Here is a 24,340-nt window from a genome sequence, read left to right as displayed (position 1 = left end):
CGAGCACAGATATTGATGAGTTTTATTCGTATTGTGCTCGTACTCGTCAAAAATGCTTTATCCGTACCGGATACTTGTCTGTAACGAGTATCTGGCTCAACCCTAGTCAGAGATAGCCCAAAATACAGGCAGCAAAACACAAGGAGTTTGTGAGGAACTCAGTGTTTTATTTACATAAGTATCCAACGTGATAATCCACCCACACACTACAAAAATACAGAAGCCCACATGTCCTGAGCAACAGGCATCATCAAAAATGCACACGAACAGGAAAAAGACACAGGGAACAGAATAATACAGGAACGGTAAAGTACTCACAGATTTGAAGCACAGAGACCAGCAACGTTACACAATGAACCGGCAAAAGCCAAAGCCACGAGGACGTGATTAAATATCAACGCATAAAGTAATCACAGCTGTGCCACAATCAAGGGGTGAAACTGAAGAGGCGCATGAAAGAACGTAACACAGGGAGACAAAATGTTCAGTACATGATCACAGGTAGGTGTTCGCCTGCTATGGTATATGCTCCCTAACGCACCTCCTCCGGTGCCTACGGGTTGGCCTGCTGCAGGGTCATCAGCCGGGTACCACCGATCCTTGATGTTTCGCCCCTTTGAACCCGGAACATCTCCTGGTGGTGGGGCAGCGACTGGGACATCTCCCAGACGCCCCCTGCAGCCTGCCCTTGAGCTGGGCTGTGCCCCAGCACCTATCCCTCCTTTTGAGCCAAAGCCAGAAGCTACTTCTCTCCGCCTCCTCTGCCAGGTCTTTCGTTGCTTTTCGGAGACCTGCCCCGCACACACCCACCTCCCTCAGGAGGTGGATGACTGATGTTCCCACGAAGCCATGGCAGCCAACCTCCACAGGGTAAATAGTGGTCCTCCAGCCCGCCTCCCTGCACTCTTCTGCAAGGTCAGAGTATTTGATCCTCTTCCACTCCCATGCCACCTCCATGCTTGCTTCCCATGGGACAGTTAGCTCTATGAGAAGCACTGTCTTGGTGCTGCTGGACCACAGCACAATATCTGGACGCAGGCTAGTGGTAATGATCTCGGCAGGAAACCGCAGCCTCCTGCCCAGGTCGACTCTCATATTGCAGTCCTGGGTCGCAAGCGGTGATAACTGTGGAAGCCTCCGAGGAGCTAAAGAATAAACTGTGCACAGGGGAAGCAGGTGGATAACGGAGGGACTGACAATTACATCAAAGCAGGTAGCAAACCCATAATGAACTAAAAAGGGTAAGTGAAAAAATAATGACTAATCAACCAACTGAAATAAGGGAAATACCCACATGGAAAAGAATAGTAATGGGCCTTTCACACTGAAAGCATCAGATGCGTCAGAAATCGGTCTAAAAAGCATTATTTTCAAGAGACGCATTGCTTTTTAGACGTGTGAGAAGTGTCGCGTCAAAAGATGAGCTAAAACAACACTTCTGATGGGAGCGCACATTGCTGCTTGTCGGCAGGCTGACGCAGTCAAAGTTCAATCCAATCCAACTTTCAACGCAGAGCTGTGACGTAGCTTTGCGCTGTCCAATAGGAACGACGCATTGGGCCAAAACACGGAAGACTAGTGGCAGAACCACAACAAAAACAGTAATCAAACATGAATGACAATGACAGGACACGCCTACACACCTCAGGAACACAAAGAGACACACCCACCCACTAAAACTGAAAATTGTTGTGTGGGCCGCTGAAGAGGAGGTACTGCTGGCCCACCACCACCAGATGGCGCCCTGCTTGGAGTGCGGGCTTCAAGCACGAGAGGGCGCCGGAGCCACTGGGAGTGACAGCTGTCACTCATCATCAGCACCAGCTGTCACTCATTCAACTCATCACCTTAAAGGCCGGACTGCAACTCCACCTCCTCGCCGAGAAATCAGCTACCTTGGAGCAGTACCAGGTCTGACAGCTGGAGACGGTGACCACCTGGGGACCCAGGACTTGGCGGCTCCGGTGTTCTTCAGATCCGTTGGCGGTGAGGGCCGTGTGGTATCCGGCTCAGTTCTGGACGGGCGTCTCCTATCCTCAAGCCTGCCCACACGTCACCCAACGTAATTGACTGTAGTTCCAAACTGGTTGTTGTCTGTATTCCGTTGTGCACAATTTATAACATTAAATTGTTACTGTTTGGCTTATCCATTGCCTGTTCTTTTACGCCCCCTGTTGTGGGTCCGTGTTCCTACACTTTCACAACAAAAATAATAACAGATGACAAACCCCAATAACAAATCTAACTCAAAAACACAGCCAAACGGGCTGATAACTGAACTCCAACACCGGGCAGTCGGTGCAGATGAGGAACGCCCGCCAGCACAGGAGGAAGTGTTGCTGAACGATCAGAGGACAAAGCCTCAGATGAAGCTTTAATTTTGAAAAGAGTTTGGCAAAACTCCTTGCACCGTTGAACCATGTACTCTTGGGCATTTCTGTTGCCTTCGGGGGATAGGTTAGTTTTTGGATGTTTTTACACTTCACTTTTATCTTAGGTACGTGACTTAAGGTCATGTCAACAGGGGGAGTTAGTTCCCCGTCGGGGAATCTAAACCTGGTCTCCCACGTGACAGGCGGGGATACTCACCACTATACTAACGAGAAGGGTTGCTACAACACATGAGTTATGAAGATATCAAATAGTCCGAGGACAGGGTCATGGGACATACTGTCCAACAACCACTAATTGAAGTGCATGGCCAATATGTAGATGCGAAACAACTCCATGCTTCTCTTCCAAAATCTTCAGAGCTGCCACCATATTGGCAGCATTATCATGGACAACAGCCAGTACATCACAGAGAGAGAAACCAAACTTCTCTGCTGTCCGTTCCACCTAGCCAGCAATATTTTCTGCTGTGTGGCTCTTCAAGTGGCACTGTGGTGAGACTGTATGATGTCAGCTCCCAGTCCTGATTAATTCAATGGCAGGTGACTCCCAAGTATGCTTCAATGGCAGAACTTGTCCATGCACCTGTTCTTAGTGTGATTTTTGAGTTCAGCTTCCACTTTTTCAGGAGTAGCCTCATATTTCTCCTCCAGTAAATCTGTAAAGTGGCACCTGGAGGGAAGAGAATAGCCTGCGTGAAATGTTTTTATCATCTCACAAAAGCCCTGGCCTTCAACAACAGCAAGAGATCTCATGTCCTTGGTAATCATCAGTAAGATGCTGTTGGTATGCTGAGCAGCCATCTGGGGTGTGCATGGATTCAGGTTCTTTGTGATCAAAGTCCTCCACACTGCTCTGGAAAAAGACACACAAAGCACATTAGAATAGAGATAATAGTGCCACATTTTAACATTCCACAACATAATAGACTGTAGACACCAGTTCAGAAAAATACTGGACCTACAATTCAGAAGGATTGTTGTGACAGATTATTGTACTCACTGTATAACAAGTTAACTTAAATGGCTATGACATGGAATTACATCACTGCAGTAATGTGAAGATAATAACTGGCCAGTGGTGGGCACAGCTAACCAAAAGGTTCGCTTCAATAACCATTAATCCACTAACTGAAAAGTTAACTTTACGAATGCTTAAAAAAACAAATAAATTAGCGGAAGTTACCGCTAACTTTTAGTATTGACTCGGTCGTGGCCACATCTGTTGGCTACTGATAGAGGCCACAGGATCACCAACAAAATGAACACATCCATCCATCCATTTTCTTCCGCTTTATCCGGAGTCGGGTCGCGGGGGCAGCAGCTCAAGCAAAGCCGCCCAGACCTCCCGATCCACACACACCTCCCCCAGCTCCTCCGGGGGAACCCCAAGGCCTTCCCAAGCCAGCCGAGAGATGTAGTCCCTCCAGCGTGTCCTGGGTCTTCCCTGGGGCTTCCTCCCGATGGGACGTGCCCGGAACACCTCTCCAGCGAGGCATCCAGGGGGCATCCGGAAAAGATGCCCGAGCCACCTCAACTGACTCCTTTCGACGTGGAGGAGCAGCGGCTCGACTCCGAGCTCCTCCCGAGTGACCGAGCTCCTCACCCTATCTCTAAGGGAACGCCCAGCCACCCTGCGGAGGAAACTCATCTCGGCCGCTTGTACTCGCGATCTCGTTCTTTCGGTCATGAACCAAATCTCATGACCATAGGTGAGGATCGGAACACAGATCGATCGGTAAATCGAGAGCTTTGCCCCCCTACTCAGCTCTCTCTTCACCACGACGGTCCGATACAGCGACCGCATCACTGCAGATGCTGCACCGATCCGTCTATCGATCTCACGCTCCATCCGTCCCTCACTCATGAACAAGACCCCGAGATACTTAAACTCCTCCACTTGAGGCAAGGACACTCTACCGACCTGAAGAGGGCAAAGCACCTTTTTCCGGTCAAGAACCATGGCCTTGGACTTGGAGGTGCTGATTTTCATCCCGGACGCTTCACACTCGGCTGCAAACCGCCCCAGTGCACGCTGAAGGTCCTGATTTGATGAAGCCAACAGAACCACATTGTCCGCAAACAGCAGAGACAAGATTCTGTGGTTCCCAAACCAGACCCCCTCTACACCCTGGCTGCGCCTAGAAATTCTGTCCATAAAAATAATGAACAGAACCGGTGACAAAGGGCAGCCCTGGCGGAGGCCAACGTGCACTGGAAACAGGTTTGACTTAGTACCGGCAATGCGAACCAAGCTCCTGCTGCGGTCGTACAGGGACCGGATAGCCCTTAGCAAAGGACCCCAGACCCCGTACTCCCAGAGCACTCCCCACAGGGTGCCCCAAGGGAGACGGTCGAATGCCTTCTCCAGATCCACAAAACACATATGGACTGGTTGGGCAAACTCCCATGAACCCTCGAGCACCCGATGGAGCGTGTAGAGCTGGTCCAGTGTGCCGCGACCAGGACGAAAACCACACTGCTCCTCCTGAATCCGAGGTTCGACCATCGGTCGAATTCTCCTCTCCAGTACTCTGGAATAGACCTTACCGGGGAGGCTGAGGAGTGTGATCCCCCTGTAGTTGGAACACACCCTCTGGTCCCCCTTCTTAAACAGAGGGACCACCACCCCGGTTTGCCAATCCAGAGGCACTGTCCCCGATCGCCACGCGATGTTGCAGAGGCGTGTCAGCCAAGACAGCCCCACAACATCCAGAGACTTAAGGTACTCAGGACGGATTTCATCCACCCTAGGAGCCTTGCCACCGAGGAGCTTTCTAAGCACCTCGGTGACTTCGGCCTGGGTAATGGATGACTCCGCCTTCGAGTCCCCAGTCTCTGCTTCCTCTTCGGAAGACGTGACGATGGGATTGAGGAGATCCTCGAAGTACTCCTTCCACCACCCGACAACATCCCCAGTCAGGGTCAACAGCTCCCCACCCGCACCGTAAACAGTGCTGGTGGAGAGCTGCTTCCGCCTCCTGAGGCGTCGGACGGTTTGCCAGAATCTCTTCGAGGCCGACCGATAGTCCTCCTCCATAGCCTCCCCGAACTCGTCCCAGACCCGAGTTTTTGCCTCTGCGACCGCACGGGCTGCGGCACGCTTGGCTGCCGGTACCTGACAGATGCCTCTGGGGTCCCACCTACCAACAAAGATAAGTAGGACTCCTTCTTCAGCTTGACGGCATCCCTTACTTCCGGTGTCCACCACCGGGTTCGGGGATTGCCGCCGCGACAGGCACCAGAGATCTTGCGACCACAGCTACGAGCAGCCGCATCGACAATGGAGGTGGAGAACATGGTCCACTCGGACTCCATATCTCCAACCTCCCCCGGGATCTGGGAGAAGCTCTCCCGGAGGTGGGAGTTGAAGACCTCGCTGACAGAGGGTTCCGCCAGTCGTTCCCAGCAGACCCTCAGGATACGTTTGGGCCTGCCAGGTCTGACCGGCTTCCTACCCTCCCAGCGGATCCAACTCACCACCAGGTGGTGATCAGTCGACAGCTCTGCCCCTCTCTTCACTCGAAGGTCAGATGATATGACTACAAAGTCGATCATCGACCTCCGGCTCAGGGTGTCCTGGTGCCACGTGCACTTATGGACACCCTTGTGCTCGAACATGGTGTACGTGATGGACAAACTGTGACTAGCACAGAAGTCCAACAACTGAACACCACTCGGGTTCAGATCGGGGAGGCCGTGCTTCCCGATCACCCCCCTTCAGGTCTCACTATCGCCGCCCACGTGGGCGTTGAAATCCCCCAGGAGAACAATGGAGTCCCCAGTCAGAGAGCTATCTAGTACCCCTCCCAGGGACTCCAGGAAGGTCGGGTACTCTGCACTGCTGCTTGGCCCATAGGCCGAGACAACGGTGAGAGACCTGTCCCCGACCCGAAGGCGTAGGGACGCGACCTTCTCGTTCACCGGAGTGAACTCCAACACTTGGCGACTGAGCTGGGGAGCAATAAGCAATGCGACCCCAGCTCTCCGCCTCTCCCCGTGGGCGACGCCAGAAAAATGAAGCGTCCAGCCCCTCTCCAGGAGTTGGGTACCAGAGGCCAAGCTGTGCGTGGAGGTGAGCCCGACTATCTCTAGTCGGTATCTCTCAACCTCCCGCACAAGCTCGGGCTCCTTCCCACCTAGCAAGGTGACATTCCACGTCCCAACAGCCAGGGGCTGTGAGCATGGACCGGGCCGCCGGGCCACCCTCCCTCGACTGCCACCCAATCCTCTCTGCACCCGACCCCCATGGCCCCCTCTGCAGGTGGTGAACCCACAGGAGGGCAGACCCACGTCACTCTTTCGGGCTGAGCCCGGCCGGGCCCCATGGGCTAAGGCCTGAACACCAGGCGCTCGCGAGCGAGCCCCAACCCCAGGCCTGGCTCCAGGGTGGGACCCCGGCTCCGCCATACCGGGCGACATCTGGGTCCTTGATCTTTCACTGGTCATGGAGGTTCTGAACTGCCCTTAGTCTGACCCGTCACCTAGGACCTGTTTGCCTTGGGAGACCCTACAGGGAGCACAAAGCCCCCGACAACATAGCTCCTAGGATCATCCGGGTACGCAAACTCCCCCCCACGATAAGGTGGCAGCTAGAGGGGGAAAATGAACACACTAAAAATGAATTAATAAAAAAATAAAACTCCAAACGCCATCATCGTTATTAAAAGCAGTAAATCGCAGTATTAGAATTCAGTTGACCTCTGTATTGTACATTTCTAAACCGTTAATGGAGCTGCGTTTAAACACAAAAGTAATGCATGAAAAAAAAACCCAAACAAGTTATCGTCTTTATTAAAAAATAAAAAAATAAAAAATAAAATAAATCGCAGTGCTGATAATCCAAGCATGCTTTGGTTGGAATAAAGGAAACAGGACTTACAATGCTGTTTTGCTGTCGTCTTGGCACAGTGCACCAGGATGCTTCCGCCTCAAGTCTTCATTCACTGCAGTCATACTGCTGTGATAAGCCATTTGTATCTTGCATATCACAACATGGTTGGGTCTTTGTTTAAAATATTCCCACACTTTAGCTAAATGTGGTGGAGTTTTTTTTTTCACTGCAGCTTCTCCTCCATCCATGTTGTTTTTACTTCACGCAAGTAAGGTCTAACCTTACCAACCCCCAGAGCAAGAACACAGGCAACAGTGGTAAGAAAAAACTCCTGATGATGATTTGAGGAAGAAACGTCAAGCAGACCAGACTGAGAGGGGCGACCCTCTGCTTGGGTCATACAACCAACACAATATGAATACAGGAAATTTTTGGGAGTCCATGCTGGTGCACAGGACGGGAGGCCTGCAGAAGAAGACACCCACTCCCATAGTGAAATGGTGACTAAATTGACCATAGGTGTTAATGCCTACATGTGTTGGACATGCAACAGACTAGCTGACTGTCTAGGGTGAAATCACCTCTCACCCGATGACCACTGGAATAGGTCTGAGCTCCCCTGTGACCCTCAATTGGAATAAATGGGCCTAGAAAATTAATGCACAAAAATGTGAAATTTGAGTTGTAGTTTGCAAGATGACATGTGGAAGGCTCAAGCTTAGATTTGATGTTTTCTTGTAAGAAAATTTCTCTGCTCCACCATGAAGTTATAGAACTGGTGATACAACAGAAACTTTTGCGATACACAGATTCTCCAATCACAGAAGTCAATAATCCCAAGTAGTCTGGGTCTCTTGGTGGCTTCCATCACTAGCCTTCTAGCATAGTTCCTCAGTTTTTGAGAACTTCTTCCCCCAGGCAGTTTTATTAAACAGTACCGGTGTCACTGCGCATGTGTCATTTCGGAGCGTCAGCAGCAATTCATCTTTATCAATCAATCAATCAATCAATTTTTTTATATAGCGCCAAATCACAACAAACAGTTGCCCCAAGGCGCTTTATATTGTAAGGCAAGGCCATACAATAATTATGTAAAACCCCAACGGTCAAGTCACTCACACTAAACACAGGCTTTAAATTTGACAAAGAAAGTGCTAGAGACATTAAAACCACTAAACATTTCACTCATGGTACTAATGTGAGACTAAAGTCACTCATGGTAAGAGCAACAAAAACAATCAATCAATAACACTAGCATTGTTAAACTAACAAACCACAACATTTAAAACCTCAAAACCCCAAACTCCCACAGTGCATTGCAGCACAGCATCCATTGTTTGTTGGTTAGCTAAAATTGCTAACTTCTCCAAAAATATTTGGCCTATCAACTTCCAATTTTTGCAGTGTTCATCCTTGACCCAAAATACATAAACATGCCAAACGCAAATGTCAGCTCTCCCTGGGTTTTGTGTGATTGAAGCCATAAATAAATACAAGCACACACACAGAGGCCACTTGGCTATTATAAATATAGATACTATCGAAAGGAGGCATGTGTATTTCTGAATGGTTGATGCAATTCCTAGACAGTTAACTCAAGATTTTTGTTGAATCAACTGAATTAAAGCTGAAAGCCAGCAGTACAAAAAACATCTTGTTTCATTTTAACTTTAACGTGGTGCCATATACAGACAAAAATACAAATATGGTCCCTGTCCAAATACTTATGGAGCTGACTGGATGCAGTTTTTCCCCCCTCTCTTGTACATGTAAGCATTATGTGTTAGTTTTATTGTAGATTAATGTTAATTAAGGTTAGTGGCAAAGCAAGAAAGGAGAGAAGGAAAGACAGTTGAGCGAAGGAAGGAAGGACCTAAAGAAAGATGCTCGGGAACAGATTCAAGACCACACAACAAGTTGGTAGAATTTGTTTCCAGTACAGCATGAAATGCTCACATCTCTGTGTCAACACACAACAAACAAACAATAAATAGGCAAATACACATAGAAACATCAGTTAATGACTTGGTTTAGTGGTTTAGTGTTTACAGCTGGTGGAAAAAAGCCATTTTTGAATCTGACTGATTTCATTGGCAGGGACCTGTAGCGTCTTCCAGAAGTGTGAACAGGTGATATGCAGGGTGTGAGGGGTCAGAGGTGATTTTTACTGCCCGCTGTGTGATGCGTCTATGGTACAGTGTGTCAATGGAAGGGAAGGTGAGGCCTGTGATTTTAGATGATTTGATTATTATACATTGTAGTTTTTTGCATGAATAGGAGCCCAAATTTCCATACCAGATGATTATGGATGAGGTGAGAATGCTATGAATGATGGCGGTGTAAAACTGAAGCAGGATGTTGTGCCCAACTCTGAATTTTTTGAGTTGTCTTAGAAAAAAATAATCTTTTATTAGCTTTTTTGTAGATTTGGTCTGACTGCAGTTTCCATTTGGGTGTGTTACTAATGTGTGTACTGAGGAATATGAATGACTCAGTGATACAGACGGGCTGAGTAGAAATGGAGATGGGGATTTTGTGAGAGGGTGAGCGTGAGAAGTCGACTATGAGGTTTTTGATGTGTTAAGCTGTAGGTTATTGTTTTGGCACCAAGTCACTGCATGGGCAACCTGTTCACGGTAGTAATGTTTGCTATTGTTAGTGATGAGTCCAATTATTGTAGTGTCATCTGCATATTTAAGAACAGAAACTGAACTATGGTGGTGAGGGAGTTTATGTAGATGGAGAAAAGCCAAGGGAAAATATAAAATCAATGTTTCTTCTGTTTCGGGTATGAAGTTAATTTAGGTGTATTTTATAAAAACAAGAAATAAACACAAAGTACCGTAATGACGTCACGCGCCGAGTCAGCGTCTGTGACGTCACCGGGAGGGCTGATGGATTAATTGTGTTTAAGTTTATGACCTCATTAGGTGCCTCTCGATGAATGTATTATTTTTTAACGTAAACACAAATACACACACACATTCTACGACCCAAAAAGATGAGAAAAGCCAAACGTGAAGCGTCAGAGGCCTGTAGCGCCACCATCCGTCCATCTACATCATGTCCATCACTCGTTCACTCTTCATACGTTCATTGGTGGAATCATCCGGTTCCTACCTTCTCCTGAGCGCGATTAATCCGCTTCTGAACGTTTTTAGCGAAGATTCCCGATTTGATGTCAGCCATGATGACCGGAGAGAAAGACGAAGAGAGAAACACGGGAGGGGGGGGGAGAGAGAGAGAGAAACACAGGAGGGGGGGAGAGAGAGAGAGAGAGAAACACAGGGGGGGGGGGAGAGAAACACGGGAGGGGGGGGAGAGAGAGAGAGAGAAACACAGGGGGGGGGGGAGAGAAACACGGGAGGGGGGGGAGAGAGAGAGAGAGAAACACAGGGGGGGGGGAGAGAAACACGGGAGGGGGGGGAGAGAGAGAGAGAGAAACACAGGGGGGGGGGAGAGAGAGAGAGAAACACAGGAGGGGGGGAGAGGAGAGAGAGAAACACAGGGGGGGGGAGAGAAACACGGGAGGGGGGGGAGAGAGAGAGAGAGAGAAACACAGGGGGGGGGAGAGAGAGAGAGAGAGAGAGAACACAGGGGGGGGGGGAGAGAAACACGGGAGGGGGGGGGGAGAGAGAGAGAGAGAGAAACACAGGAGGGGGGGAGAGAGAGAGAGAGAAACACAGGAGGGGGGGAGAGAGAGAGAGAGAGAAACACAGGGGGGGGAGAGAAACACGGGAGGGGGGGAGAGAGAGAGAGAGAAACACAGGGGGGGGGAGAGAAACACGGGAGGGGGGGAGAGAGAGAGAGAAACACAGGGGGGGGGGGAGAGAGAGAGAGAGAGAAACACAGGGGGGGGGAGAGAAACACGGTGAGGGGGGGGAGAGAGAGAGAGAAACACAGGAGGGGGGGGGAGAGAGAGAGAGAGAGAAACACAGGGGGGGGGGAGAGAGAGAGAGAGAAACACGGGAGGGGGGGGGAGAGAGAGAGAAACACAGGAGGGGGGGAGAGAGAGAGAGAGAGAAACACAGGGGGGGGGGGAGAGAAACACGGGAGGGGGGGGAGAGAGAGAGAGAGAAACACAGGGGGGGGGAGAGAAACACGGGAGGGGGGGAGAGAGAGAGAGAAACACAGGGGGGGGGGGAGAGAAACACGGGAGGGGGGGAGAGAAACACAGGAGGGGGGGAGAGAGAGAGAGAGAAACACAGGGGGGGGGAGAGAAACACGGGAGGGGGGGAGAGAGAGAGAGAGAAACACAGGGGGGGGGAGAAAACACGGGAGGGGGGAGTGAGAGAAACACAGGGGGGGAGAGAAACACGGGGGGGGGGGGAGAAACACGGCAGGGGGGGGAGAGAGAGAAACACGGGAGGGGGGGAGAGAGAGAAACAGGGGGGGAGAGAAACACGGGGGGGGGGAGAGAAACACAGGAGGGGGGGAGAGAGAGAGAGAGAAACACAGGGGGGGAGAGAAACACGGGAGGGGGGGGGAGAGAGAGAGAGAAACACACGGGGGAGAGAAACACGGGGGGGAGAAACACGGGAGGGGGGAGAGAGAGAAACACAGGGGGGGGAGAGAAACACGGGGGGGGGGGGGAGAGAGAAACACGGGAGGGGGGGGAGAAAACAGGCAGAGAGGAGGGGGAGGGATTAAACGCTTGAGGTAGAGCGGATGGGGGCGGAGCTAAGATGACAGCAGGTGACACAGATAAAGAGAGAAGCAGCCTTAAATTCTGACGACGTCAAAGCCCAAAAAAACATTGTAAATATCTGCAAACAACTTGTTGGTTTTTATTTTGTTTTTATTTTTGTAATACCTATTAAAATTAAAGAATTCTTTCTGCATGTACCCTAAAGACAGAGGTTATGTTAGGGAGGTGTCGTAACACGGACCCACAACAGGGGGCGCAAGTGAACGGACAATGGATAAGAAAAGGAGTAACAATTTAATGTTGCGAAAGTACACAACGGAATACAAACAGAAATAACAGGTACCAATTGTATACAAGAGGACAGTGGGCAGGCTCGAAGATAGGAGACCTCTGATGAACGAGGAGCCGGGGCCCACACCGCTTCCACCACCAACGGCCTGAAGAACACCGGAGCCGCCAAGTCCTGAATCCCCAGGTGGTCTCTGTCCTCCGTTGTCGGCCCTGGTACTGCTGGCAAAGAAGACACAGAAGGAGGTGAGTGTGAGTCCTCACACCCAGCAACCTTTACACTCAAAGTCTCTGGGAGGGAAAACCTCCACCTCCAGATACGTTTCTCTCGTGCAGCTCCTGTTGGTCCCTCTTCTGGATCACCACAGGAACGCGGCTGCACACAGAACAAAGTTTAGACAATCGATAAGTCAGCAGAGAAATTACCTTTGTGGTAGATGATTTCTCGGCGAGGAGGTGGAGTTGTGATCCGCTTCTTGTAAGGAGGTTAATGAGAGACAGCTGGTGAGGTTGACAGGTGACAGCTGTCACTTCCAATAGCTCTGGCGCCCTCTCATGCTTGAAGCCCGCACTCCAAGCAGGGCGCCGACTGGTGGTGGTGGGCCAGCAGTACCTCCTCTTCAGCGGCCCACATAACAGGTTATGTTTCTCTCAGCGTGTCCCTTTGGACAAGACACACACGCACGCACACTCCTGTACAAACTCAGTCTGACCTTCGTCACTATTTTTGCTGTTTATAACCCTTAACATTCTGCCACAGATACACTGTGACACTTGAAGTGTCATTTTATTTGGTCACCTTCAGTGGTACCAAAAACTTGCTTTTCCCATGGACTAATGCTGCGTTCACACCGCACGACACGCGACGCCACAAATTCACGTCTCTCGCCTGGCGATGGACGCGCCACCATCGCCCGGTGCGTCGCTCTGCTTTCGCTGCAAAAATTCACCTCAATGCGTCATCAAATAGGAGGAGCTTCCATTCCACTCGCCGTCAAGTCAACATGCCGGACCTTGATCACACAGAGCGAGTTGTTGTGCTCTATTTGTTGTGGAAAGCTGACAAACGTCGCCAGTGGCGCCGTTCCTGAGTTCACAACATCCTCATGAGACTCCCAATTCGGGGAGTTTCATCATTTGCTGCAGGAGCTGCGTCTGGATGACGGCTGCTTTTAGCAGTACTTCGGCCTCTCCAGGACCCAGTTTGAGGACCTCCTGTCGCGTTCGCGCACGCACATGTGAACAATAAAAAAAAATCTGGCTGCTGCTGCTGCTGCTCGCTCTCCCCTCAAACTCTGTCATTATTGTGTTATAAACCAGTCACCATTTCTTTTATTATGCATCTGTGCAGTGGTGTGCACAGATAACCAAAAAATTAACTTCGATAACAGATAATCAGATAACTAAAAAGTTATCTTTGATAAAGTTAAAACAATAAACCACCCAAAAATGTATTGGAAGTTACAGATAACCGATAAAAGCCGCCTGGATTTTACAAATGGTTATCAACACAGAGGTGTTTTTCCTGTGCCGCCGCACCGCGCCGGCTGCGTCCCGACGCGTGGACCCGTCCGCACGTCTTTCATTAAAAAAATCTCCTTTAACAGTGGAATATCCAGATAAAATGCTGAAACCGACTTCTTCTGAAACTTCTCTGTTCTCTCACGATGTCCTGGATCAATAGAGCCTGAAATGTGGAGGTTTTCAGCTTGAAACAGGCTGACGACGGCGCCTGAGAGTGCTGCATGACGTCTCGCACCGTGGGAAGTCCTTAAAGCGACAGTATCACCTCAAAATATCTCATCAGCCGTTAAAATTTTCACCGAAAACCAGCTTAATTTTTCAAACCGTGTCCACTTCGATGTGTCTCACAGGTTTAGAAAAAATTTGGATCAAACAAAGCGCCAGTCTCTCAGCAACTTCTCAGACAAAGGAATTCCGACGAGGGGCTGGACGACTCCTCCCACAAGGAGTGCTCACGGGCGAATGACGTCACCGACAGACGTGGAAAAACTCATGCATGCGCACGAGGGTTCAAGCATGTCTGACGTAAAAACATATGAATGAAATCCATATAGTTTTTGAAAAAAATAAAAAGGACCTATACTTTATTGACAGCCCTCGTATATCTTTTAATGTTGAATAATGCACTAATTCTGAAGTTTTGTAACTTCAGATAATGTAGATAACTTGTAGATAATTTCCACACAAACCTTTCTGGTTAGCAAAACATATGAGGGCTGAAGGACCAGAACCAGTTCCCTGAACCTTTCACTCTCCACAGTGCTGAGGGGCTGGCAGTCCTTCAGGATGAATCTCAGCAGAGCCTCATCCAGCATCAGCTTCCTGGAAGCTTGATGGTTAAAAATGAGGTAAAGAATAAATTCATAGGAATTAATTATCAATAAATTAACTGTGAGTAAGTTGTAGACTGGCTGTGTACCTGCGTTCATCCTGGGTGTATCTTGGACTTCATTCTCATGCCTGGTCCTATAATGTCTCAGAATTGAGGAGGTGCTCTTGTTTAAACTGAAACGTTCTACTGAACAAATGTGACATTTAACCTGCAGAAAATAATATGAATGGGTGTAATGTGGTCAAACTTTCTGCTTCGTGTCAAAGGTCTGGCAGCAGCATTTTGAACCAATTGGAGAGCCCTAATGCTGGACTGCGGTGAACCAGAAAATAGAGCATTGCAGTAGTCCAATCCAGAAGAGACAAATGCTTGAATCATGATCTCAACATCAGCCATAGACAGGATGGGACAATTCTTCGCTATATTTCACAGGTGGAAGAAAGCAGTCCTCATAATATCTCTAATGTGGAGGTCAAAGGACAACGTTGGATCAAAAATTACCCCAAGGTTTCTCACTTTATCAGTGTGATGTATGACACATGAGCCTAGGCTAAGCGTTAGCTGGTTAAATTGATGCCAATGTCTCTATGGACCAAGAAACATCATTTCAGTCTTATCAGAGTTTAAAAGTAGGATGTTGCTAGACATCCAGCTTTTCACTGCTGCAAGGCAATCTTCTAAGGATTTTATGTGGATGAGATTACCAGCAGTTATCTGCATGTATAACTGAGTATCATCAGCATAGCAGTGAAAGGTAATCCCAAAATGCTGCAATATGTGTCCAAGGGGTGCTATATAAAGGGAGAAAAGCAGGGGGGCCTAAGACGGACCCCTGTGGAACCCCAAATTTCATGTCACTAAGGTTAGAAGTAGTGTTAAGCCTGGGTCCCACCGAATAATGAAGGATGAAGAAGGAGCCACACATGGATTTGGAGTGATTATTCGAAGAATGACCCACGTTTTCATCTAACACGTATCCACTACTAAGATGCCTCTCTGTACCCCGCACGTGCCACATAGAAGCCACGACCGACAGGTCATTAGAGCCTCGAATGGCTCGTATCAGCCATGCTAAGCCACGTATGAGCCATGCATGAGCCACGCAGTGCTGTGTAGCGTGATGTTATCAAGCTATAAAAAAAACATTAAAAATAGTTACCTTAAGCTGTTCAAAATATATTCCACATGGAGCAGGAAAGAGAAGAAAAAAAAAGCGATCAGATGAAACAGTCCTGTGATTCCAGAAGTGATTAGAGGTGTTTTCAGCATCCAAGGTTTGGCAGAAAATGATTAGATTATTTATATAGAGTCCAGCGCACAGAGCAGGTAGAATTGTGTGTGCAAGAGGACAGCCACTCCAAAAACAGCCTCTCAGGTCCTGTGTAACTGCCAGACGCACAGATAATGGGCTTTTAGCAGACTCGTAAGCACCACACAAATGCTTCTAAGCTGTCGCAGTAACTCGTACACAAACTGCACCACGCTGTTGTTGCTAAATTTTGAACTTGTTGAAATTAGTGCCACGCTCAGAGAGGAGCCTCGTTAACTGAAGATAATGCCTCTAAGGGCCACTCAGAGCCACGAAACTCCCACGATAGTCGAAGAAACCCTCTGGTAACAAAGAAAACATGCTGCATAGCTCCTTCTTCATCCTTCATTATTCTGTGGGACCCAGGCTTTACTGTACAAAACACAGTGAGAACGACTGGTCAAGTATGATGTCAGCCATGCAAGGGCACTCCCAGTCATCCCAAAATGATTTTCCAGCCTATCAAGTAGAATATGATGATCCACTGTATCAAATGCAGCACTGAGATCTAACAGCACCAGAACCGTAGTGGTGTCCAAATCCATTGTAAGCAGAAGATCATTCACCACTTTAGTGAGAGCCGTCTCTGTGGAATGATATTTTCTAAAAGCAGACTGCAGTGGTTCAAAGAGATTATTCTCAGTAAAATAGTCTACGAGCTGCTGTGACACCACTTTTTCCAGAATTTTAGAGAAAAATGATAGATTTGATATCGGCAGATAGTTTTTCAATACACTAGGGTCAAGATTAGGTTTCTTAAGTAATGGTTTAATCACTGCAGATTTGAAACATTTAGGAACAGATCCAGAAGTTAATGAGAGATTAATAATTTCCAGCACAGTTGGCCTAAGAGTGGACCACAGGTCCTTAAACAGTTTTGTTGGTATAGGATCAAATAAACAGGTTGTATTTTTTGTTGACATTACGAGTTTCATCAGCATGTCTAGTGAGATACTGTCAAATTCTGTAAATCTAGGTAATACCTCAGTAGTGGCGCCCACCTCAATAGCAGGGTGTAGTGGCTGGCTTAAGGTATGCCGGGATATGTTTAACCTGATGTCTTCTATTTTCTTCACAAAGTAATCTAGGAAATCTTGTGCTGTAAAAGGACAGCGAACTACAGGTGGTTGTCCATGAATAAATGTTGCCACCGTGTCGAACAAGAACTCTGAGTTATGCTTGTTTTTGTTGATCAAATCAGAGTAATAGGTCCACTTTGTAGCCAATAATGCATGCTTATAGTCTAAGATAGTATCACGCCACACAAGGTGAAATACTTCTAATTTTGAATGACGCCATTTCCGTTCTAGACCTCTAGTATTATGCATGAGGTCACGCAGATAATCATTGAACCAAGGTGACTGTGTTTTGGAGGAGCGCGGTTTTAACGCAGGTGGCGCAATCATGTCGAGTGTAGTTTTGAGCACTGAGTTTAAACTGTCCACAATACTGTCCACTGATTGGGTATTTGCCAAATGTGAAGCTAAGACATCAGGCAGTCTAGCTTCAAGTTCAGTCTTAGTTGAGGAGTTGATGCATCGCCATAGTGATGAATAAGGTTGTTGTTCCACTCAACATAGCAGCGAAACTGTAAACTCAGTAAGTGATTGATCAGAGACCACCAAAGCAAGAGGCATGATATTTGTGACTGCAAGAACCAAGTCCAGGGTATTTCCACTAATGTGCGTCGAGTCCTGAATGCATTGCTGAAATCCTAATGCATCCACAATTTCCATGAATGATTTGCAGAGGGGATCAGAAGGCTTATTTATATGAACGTTAAAGTCACCAATGATCAGAATGTTATCTGCATGAGTTGACAAGTTAGAGATGAGCGCAACAAATTCATTTAAGAATTTAGAATATGGGCCAGGAGGCCTATATACAGTGACAAAGTAATACGGCTGATTTTTATTCTTCTGACCTTGGCAATGCGTAATATCCTGAGCAGAGCGGAGAATCAGATACTCAGACGAGTTATATTTGTGACCCCCAACAGCTAATAAGCTAAACCTAGATTTATAAATAAGATATCAGGCAGTCTAGCTTTGAGTTCAGTCGTAGTTGAGGAGTTGATGTGTTGCCGCAGTGATAAATAAGGTTGTTGTTCCACTAAACCTCTCAGTGAGGTTGGAGTTGTTCCAGACTTAGTCTTGCCATAACTTCTGTTGGGAATGCAGATCCATTATCCAGACTGCCAATAGCAGATGAAAACTTTCCAAAGTCAAACCTAGTGTTTCAAGTTTCTTACACAGACAGTCTGCCCATCACAGCTCAGCAGACTGTGTCAGGATTTGTATTTCATTTGGTATGTTTTGTTTTTTGTGTTGGATTGGTTTTGTGTTCTGTCTTCTCTCTTGCTCTGTCTTTCTGCTTGGGCTTTCTCTGTGCTGTTTTTTCTTCTCTCTCTCTCTCTCTCTCTCTCTCTCTCTCTTTCTCTCTCTCTCTCTCTCTCTCTCTCTCTCTCTCTCTCTCTTTCTCTCTCTCTCTCTCAGTGCTTGGTGGTGGGCGTTCCTCTCTGTCTGGCCACACCCTGGTTCTGGAAGTTTCTCGACACACCTGTTCTTGATTTGCATTTCATCACCTGGGTGCCATTTAAGCCTCACAGTGTGCTCATGTCCCTTGCCAGATCGATGTGCCTTGTGCCTTCCTTCCAGCTCTGTTCGTGTGTTTTTGCCTTGCTATTGTTGCCTCTTTGTGTTTTTCAACCACCTGCCTGTTTGCCTCAAGCACACCTAAGCCTGATATTGTTTGTACTGTTGCTCTTCTTGGAGTGCCTTTCTGTGTACTGACTCCAATGAACATCTCAAGTAAATGCTTTAAAACTGCAGAGCTGTGTTTCTGCATCCTGCATTTGTGTCCAGCCTGCTTTGCCAGTCGAACCTGATAGATCAATCTGGCCCCCGATCAACACAGCAGATGCAAATGCTTCCCAGCTGGCGGTATGCTGCCATAGCCGGCAGTTAGCTCAGCAAGAGGACCAGCTTGCCTCTCTGAACTCTGGATTTAGTGAACTTGCTAAACTGCAAAACTCCTTCATGGCCTCTGTGAGCTCTCAGATGGAGAAATTGTTGTCAACCACAAAGCGTCAGGCTATGACCACCACGGTTCCTGCCACTACACCACTTCCGGGACCGTCGAAAGCCCCGCTGGCTTCCATGCCCATCCCTGATTTTTGCAACCAACTCTCTCTCGCTGAGTGTTTTTCTGGAGAGTCTGGGGATGTGAAGCCATTCATCAAGCAGTGTGAGTTGCACTTTGAGCTGCTGTCATCAATGTGTCCATCTGAGAAGGCTAAGATAGCATTTTTGATAACTCACCTGACCAGCCTGGCTGCAGCATGGGCTATGGCCGAGTGGAGCCACAACTCTCCCTCCTGCTCCTCTCTTTCGGCTTTCACCAACTCTCTGCAGCAGGTGTTTCGGGATACTTCTCCCAGGCGGGAGATGGCGCGCTTGCTGATGAGGCTGAAGCAAGGTCATCGACAGGTAGCCAACTACGCCATAGACATCCGCATTCTGGCCAGGAAGAGTGAGTAGAATCCCGCGGCGCTCCATGATGTGTTCTTCCAGGGCCTGGATGACAGCATCTAGAATCAACTCATTGCTGTAGATCTGCCAGACGACCTTGATGATCTCATCACAATGGCTGATCGCCGCCTCAGTGCAAGCTTTGCATTTTGCATCACTGCTCTTAGCTTCATAGTGGAGTAGAGCAGAGAAGGATTTTCTTTCACCAAAACAGATCAAATCCAGGCTTGCATCTCAGATGTACCTTCGGGCAATTTGTAGCTAAACTTTCAGGTCTTCTTTTTAAGAAAATCCTCCTCTGTACTGCTTCATCATGAAGATGGATAAACTGGTGATACAAAATGCAAAACTTGCACTGTGCGTAATTTCTCCAATCACAGCCACATAAGCCTATAACTTCTTCTGGGTTGTCTGGGTGTCTTGGTGGCTTTCCTCACTCTTCTCCTTCTTGCACAGTCACTCAGTTTTTGAGAACTCTCTACTCCATGCAGATTTAACATAAAGTGTCATACTGTTTGCATTTCTTTGTAATTGATGTAAATAAAGTCTGAAACATATTCAGTGGCAGCTTCACCATCAGAGAGCCTCGTCCACAACCACCACAAAAGACTGCAAGCTGTCAGTGATGTTAAAGGGGGCAACACATGGTATTAAGAACAGGGGGATGTAAACTTTGGATCAGGGTCATTTGGGTAGTTTCTCTTGTCATTTTGATTTAAAAAGAGGAAACACAGTTGTTTGACAATAAATGGCTTCACCCAACCACTAACCATGAGTGAAAAAAAGGTTTTTGTGTTGTCAGTCATATTCTCTGAAAAATGGCCAAAAAAACACAAAAATTCTGCCAGGGTATGTAAACTTTTGAGCACAACTGTATTTAGCTGCTGCAACTGAAAAACGTCTATTAGAGTGATAGGATGAAAACCAATCGAGGGCTGACCCAGAAATGCCCACCCATGTCCTTAACCTCTCAATTAAAACACAACAGCATCAAAAGCTGCACACAGATCCAAAAGTACCGAATATTCACCTACATCTCTGCACATTGAAATATCATTTGAAACTCTAAGAAGAGCTGTTTCAGTAGAATGCAAGTGATTGAAATGTCTATCTCGGCTTTCAGTGCTTACCAGTCGAGTAAGTATAAAAGAACTTGTGGAGAGCTGGACATGTCCCAACTTGTCCTCTAACACGCCGAAACGGAGGTGTTCCTTTGTCTCGCTTCATCAGCGAATCGGTCGTGACGCGCGAAGCCTCCGCGCGGCTTTCCATGACAAAATCTCTTGTTAAAAGTGAAATCTGCCGGAAAATGGCTGATGTCCAGGTCTTGTGATAACCAGAGAAAGAGCACACGACGGTCTCGTGTCCACAGAGCCATCAGCTTAGAAATGATCCAGTGGTTTGTGCCGCATTGTCGCAGCTCGCAGCGCGGCGCACCGACCGTCCTTTAAAGGGGTCCTTAAACCTGTAGTTAAAGTCCTTATTCTCTGTGAAGCCCGTAAAATTTTCACTGAAAGCCAGATACATTTTTCGAATGGTTTCCAGGTGCCAGTCTCTAACAGCTTCTGAAAAAATTCTGATGGAAAAAAAGTCCTTTTCATTCCGCCATTTCCAGACAATGAAAATCCGACGAGGGGGCGGGACCACTCCTTCCACAAGGTGTGCTCACAGGCGAATGACGTCACCGACAGGCGTGGAAAAACTCACGCATGCGCACGAGGGTTCAAGCATGTCTGACGTAAAAACATATGAATGAAATCCATATAGTTTTTGAAAAAAATAAAAAGGTACGATACTTTATGGACAGACCTCGTAAGTATCTTAAATGAGCTGTGAAAATGAACATTTTCTCACCAGTAAATATCCATTTTATCCTCTAAACTCTCATGTGTCATTTGCATACATATTCAGTCAATAATCTGTACACCCACAACACAAATTGTCAGAGGTGGGACGAAGCCTTCGAACGAATGACCTGACAGTGACTTCATCCCACCTCTGCAAATTGTAGTTAGGAAAGTTCATGTAAATGTTTCGCAATAATTTAAGAAATGTTGACATTTTGTTGCAGTATCACAAACAATCCACCAGGGTGCAGCAGATCACTGAGCTGTAACCTCATAAAAATATGAAGTGCTGTGCTTCACCAAAATACATTCAAATTCAGTGAAGAATTTTACAGCATTAATATGAAGTGGAATAAAAACTCCATTAACAGAACGTTTTACATGAAAAAGTCTGTGCTGTTTCTGCTGGAACTTTGTCTCAAATGAATTTGAGATTCAGAAGAATCTCTTTCTCTGAACATGATCCAGCACGCAGGTGCCTCAGTGTTGTAGACGGTCAAGGAGTTTTTCCTTCCCACTGTCACCAAGTGCTTGCTCACAGGGAGTCGTTTTGACCGTTGGGGTTTTTCTGTAATTACTGTATGGCCTTGCCTTACAATATAAAGCGCCTTGGGGCAACTGTTTGTTGTGATTTGGTGCTATATAAATGAAAATAAATTGAAATTGAATTGAAATATATATATATATATATATATATATATATATATATATATATATATATATATATATATATATATATATATATATATATGAGAGATATACTTTATTGATCTCACAGTGGAGATATTATGTTTACACTCCAGTTACCTCAGACAGCAATTAGTCCACAATTATTACTTGTTTACCGTAATAATGGCAAATTAAATCAAATCAAATCAATTTTATTTATATAGCGCCAAATCACAACAAACAGTTGCCCCAAGGCGCTTTATATTGTAAGGCAAAGCCATACAATAATTACAGAAAAACCCCAACGGTCAAAACAACCCCCTGTGAGCAAGCACTTGGCGACAGTGGGAAGGAAAAACTCCCTTTTAACAGGAAGAAACCTCCAGCAGAACCAGGCTCAGGGAGAGGCAGTCTTCTGCTGGGACTGGTTGGGGCTGAGGGGAGAGAACCAGGAAAAAGACATGCTGTGGAGGGGAGCAGAGATCAATCGCTAATGATTAAATGCAGAGTGGTGCATACAGAGCAAAAAGAGAAAGAAACAGTGCATCATGGGAACCCCCCAGCAGTCTAAGTCTATAGCAGCATAACTAAGGGATGGTTCAGGGTCACCTGATCCAGCCCTAACTATAAGCTTTAGCAAAAAGGAAAGTTTTAAGCCTAATCTTAAAAGTAGAGAGGGTGTCTGTCTCCCTGATCTGAATTGGGAGCTGGTTCCACAGGAGAGGAGCCTGAAAGCTGAAGGCTCTGCCTCCCATTCTACTCTTACAAACCCTAGGAACTACAAGCCTGCAGTCTGAGAGCGAAGCGCTCTATTGGGGTGATATGGTACTATGAGGTCCCTAAGATAAGATGGGACCTGATTATTCAAAACCTTATAAGTAAGAAGAAGAATTTTAAATTCTATTCTAGAATTAACAGGAAGACAATGAAGAGAGGCCAATATGGGTGAGATATGCTCTCTCCTTCTAGTCCCCGTCAGTACTCTAGCGGCAGCATTTTGAATTAACTGAAGGCTTTTCAGGGAACTTTTAGGACAACCTGATAATAATGAATTACAATAGTCCGGCCTAGAGGAAATAAATGCATGAATTAGTTTTTCAACATCACTCTGAGACAAGACCGTTGTAATTTTAGAGATATTGCGCAAATGCAAAAAAGCAGTCCTACATATTTGTTTAATATGCGCATTGAATGACATATCCTGATCAAAAATGGGTTATTGGTGGTCTGGGAGCAGGCACTGTCTCTACAGGGATGGGGTAATGAGGGGATGGCAGGGGGAGAGAAGCTGCAGAGAGGTGTGTAAGACTACAACTATGCTTCCTGGTCCCAACCCTGGATAGTCACAGTTTGGAGGATTTAAGAAAATTGGCCAGATTTCTAGAAATGAGAGCTGCTCCATCCAAAGTGGGATGGATGCCGTCTCTCCTAACAAGACCTGGTTTTCCCCAGAAGCTTTGCCAATTATCTATGAAGCCCACCTCATTTTTTGGACACCTCTCAGGCACACATCAGAATTAAAGACAGCACATACACATTTGACATTGTTTATGTGCACTAAGTTTGAAGAAGTCCGTTATCCGAATTGAGGCAAGTGGGTGAAAGTCACGCAGCAACCCTGAGATGCGCCACCGCCACCTTGGGGGGAGTGACGGGGACTGCAGCAAAAACTGCACCGCCCCTGCAGAAGGGGAAAGGAGTGACGTGAGCAGGCGCCGGTGTGGGGAGTGTTGATGGGGGGTAGGAGGGGGTAGGGGGAGGGAATGGACCATACTGCAGTCCTGTGAAAAACAGTTTATTGTCTTTGTGAGTGACATAAGAAACAGCCAAATGATCCCCAGGCCAAAAAAAAATTTCTCTGGAGGAAAAACAGTCAGGCAATTTGACCTTCAGGCTTGATAAGCCTGTAATGTTGTTATGTGTTGACGCGGATTGAGGAGCGAACCTGCGTCAGACAGAACCCAGCGCTAAAAATAACCAGAAAGCGGTTCCAACAACAAAAACAATTTATTTTTCACCTGTGCCTAAATAAAATGTACAAAACCAAAACCAACGTCCTTCTGGAGGAGTGACTGCTGGCACGCTCTCCAGCGCCCGCAAGGAGAGAAGTCCGGCGCTCCTGGACCCACTACCACCAGACAAACACCCCCCAGGTGGACACGACAAACTGACTCTCTGTGAAGCAAAGAAGATGTGAGGTAAGTCAGCAGTTACAACAATATCTTTCAAAAGACACACGCTATCAGCAACACATTCAGGTCTGTACTTTTTATCTTTATGCAAATGAGCAGCTTCTCACAACAGGTGGAGGATCACTTATCCTGCACGCCACAGCAGTGAGAAGCAAGCCGCACAATTCTCATCACAATTCAAGTATACTATGTAACAAAACACCAAGTTACTATCAACAATTAGTCAAATACTTAATTACCTTTAATGTGTGCTGACAGCATGTGTCCTCACCCTTCC

At 47.1% G+C, this 24,340-nt stretch overlaps 1 protein-coding gene across 1 annotated transcript in view; it reads right to left on the bottom strand.

Annotated features, from left to right (window-relative positions):
* The window catches only part of amph (amphiphysin), a 424,563-nt gene extending 414,064 nt beyond the window's left edge, over positions 1-10,499 (bottom strand). Inside the window, exon 1 of the mRNA XM_034182651.1 lies at positions 10,345-10,499. Within this exon, the coding sequence (XP_034038542.1) occupies positions 10,345-10,413 (69 nt within the window). The 5' untranslated portion in view covers positions 10,414-10,499. The remainder of the gene's footprint in view (positions 1-10,344) is intronic.
* Between the last annotated feature and the right edge of the window lie 13,841 nt (positions 10,500-24,340).

The sequence above is a fragment of the Thalassophryne amazonica genome, chromosome 12 (assembly GCF_902500255.1).
Source record: "Thalassophryne amazonica chromosome 12, fThaAma1.1, whole genome shotgun sequence".
In the NCBI taxonomy this organism is placed as follows: domain Eukaryota; kingdom Metazoa; phylum Chordata; class Actinopteri; order Batrachoidiformes; family Batrachoididae; genus Thalassophryne; species Thalassophryne amazonica.
Note: the sequence above shows the minus strand (reverse complement) of the source record. Positions and strands in the feature narration are given on the sequence as shown.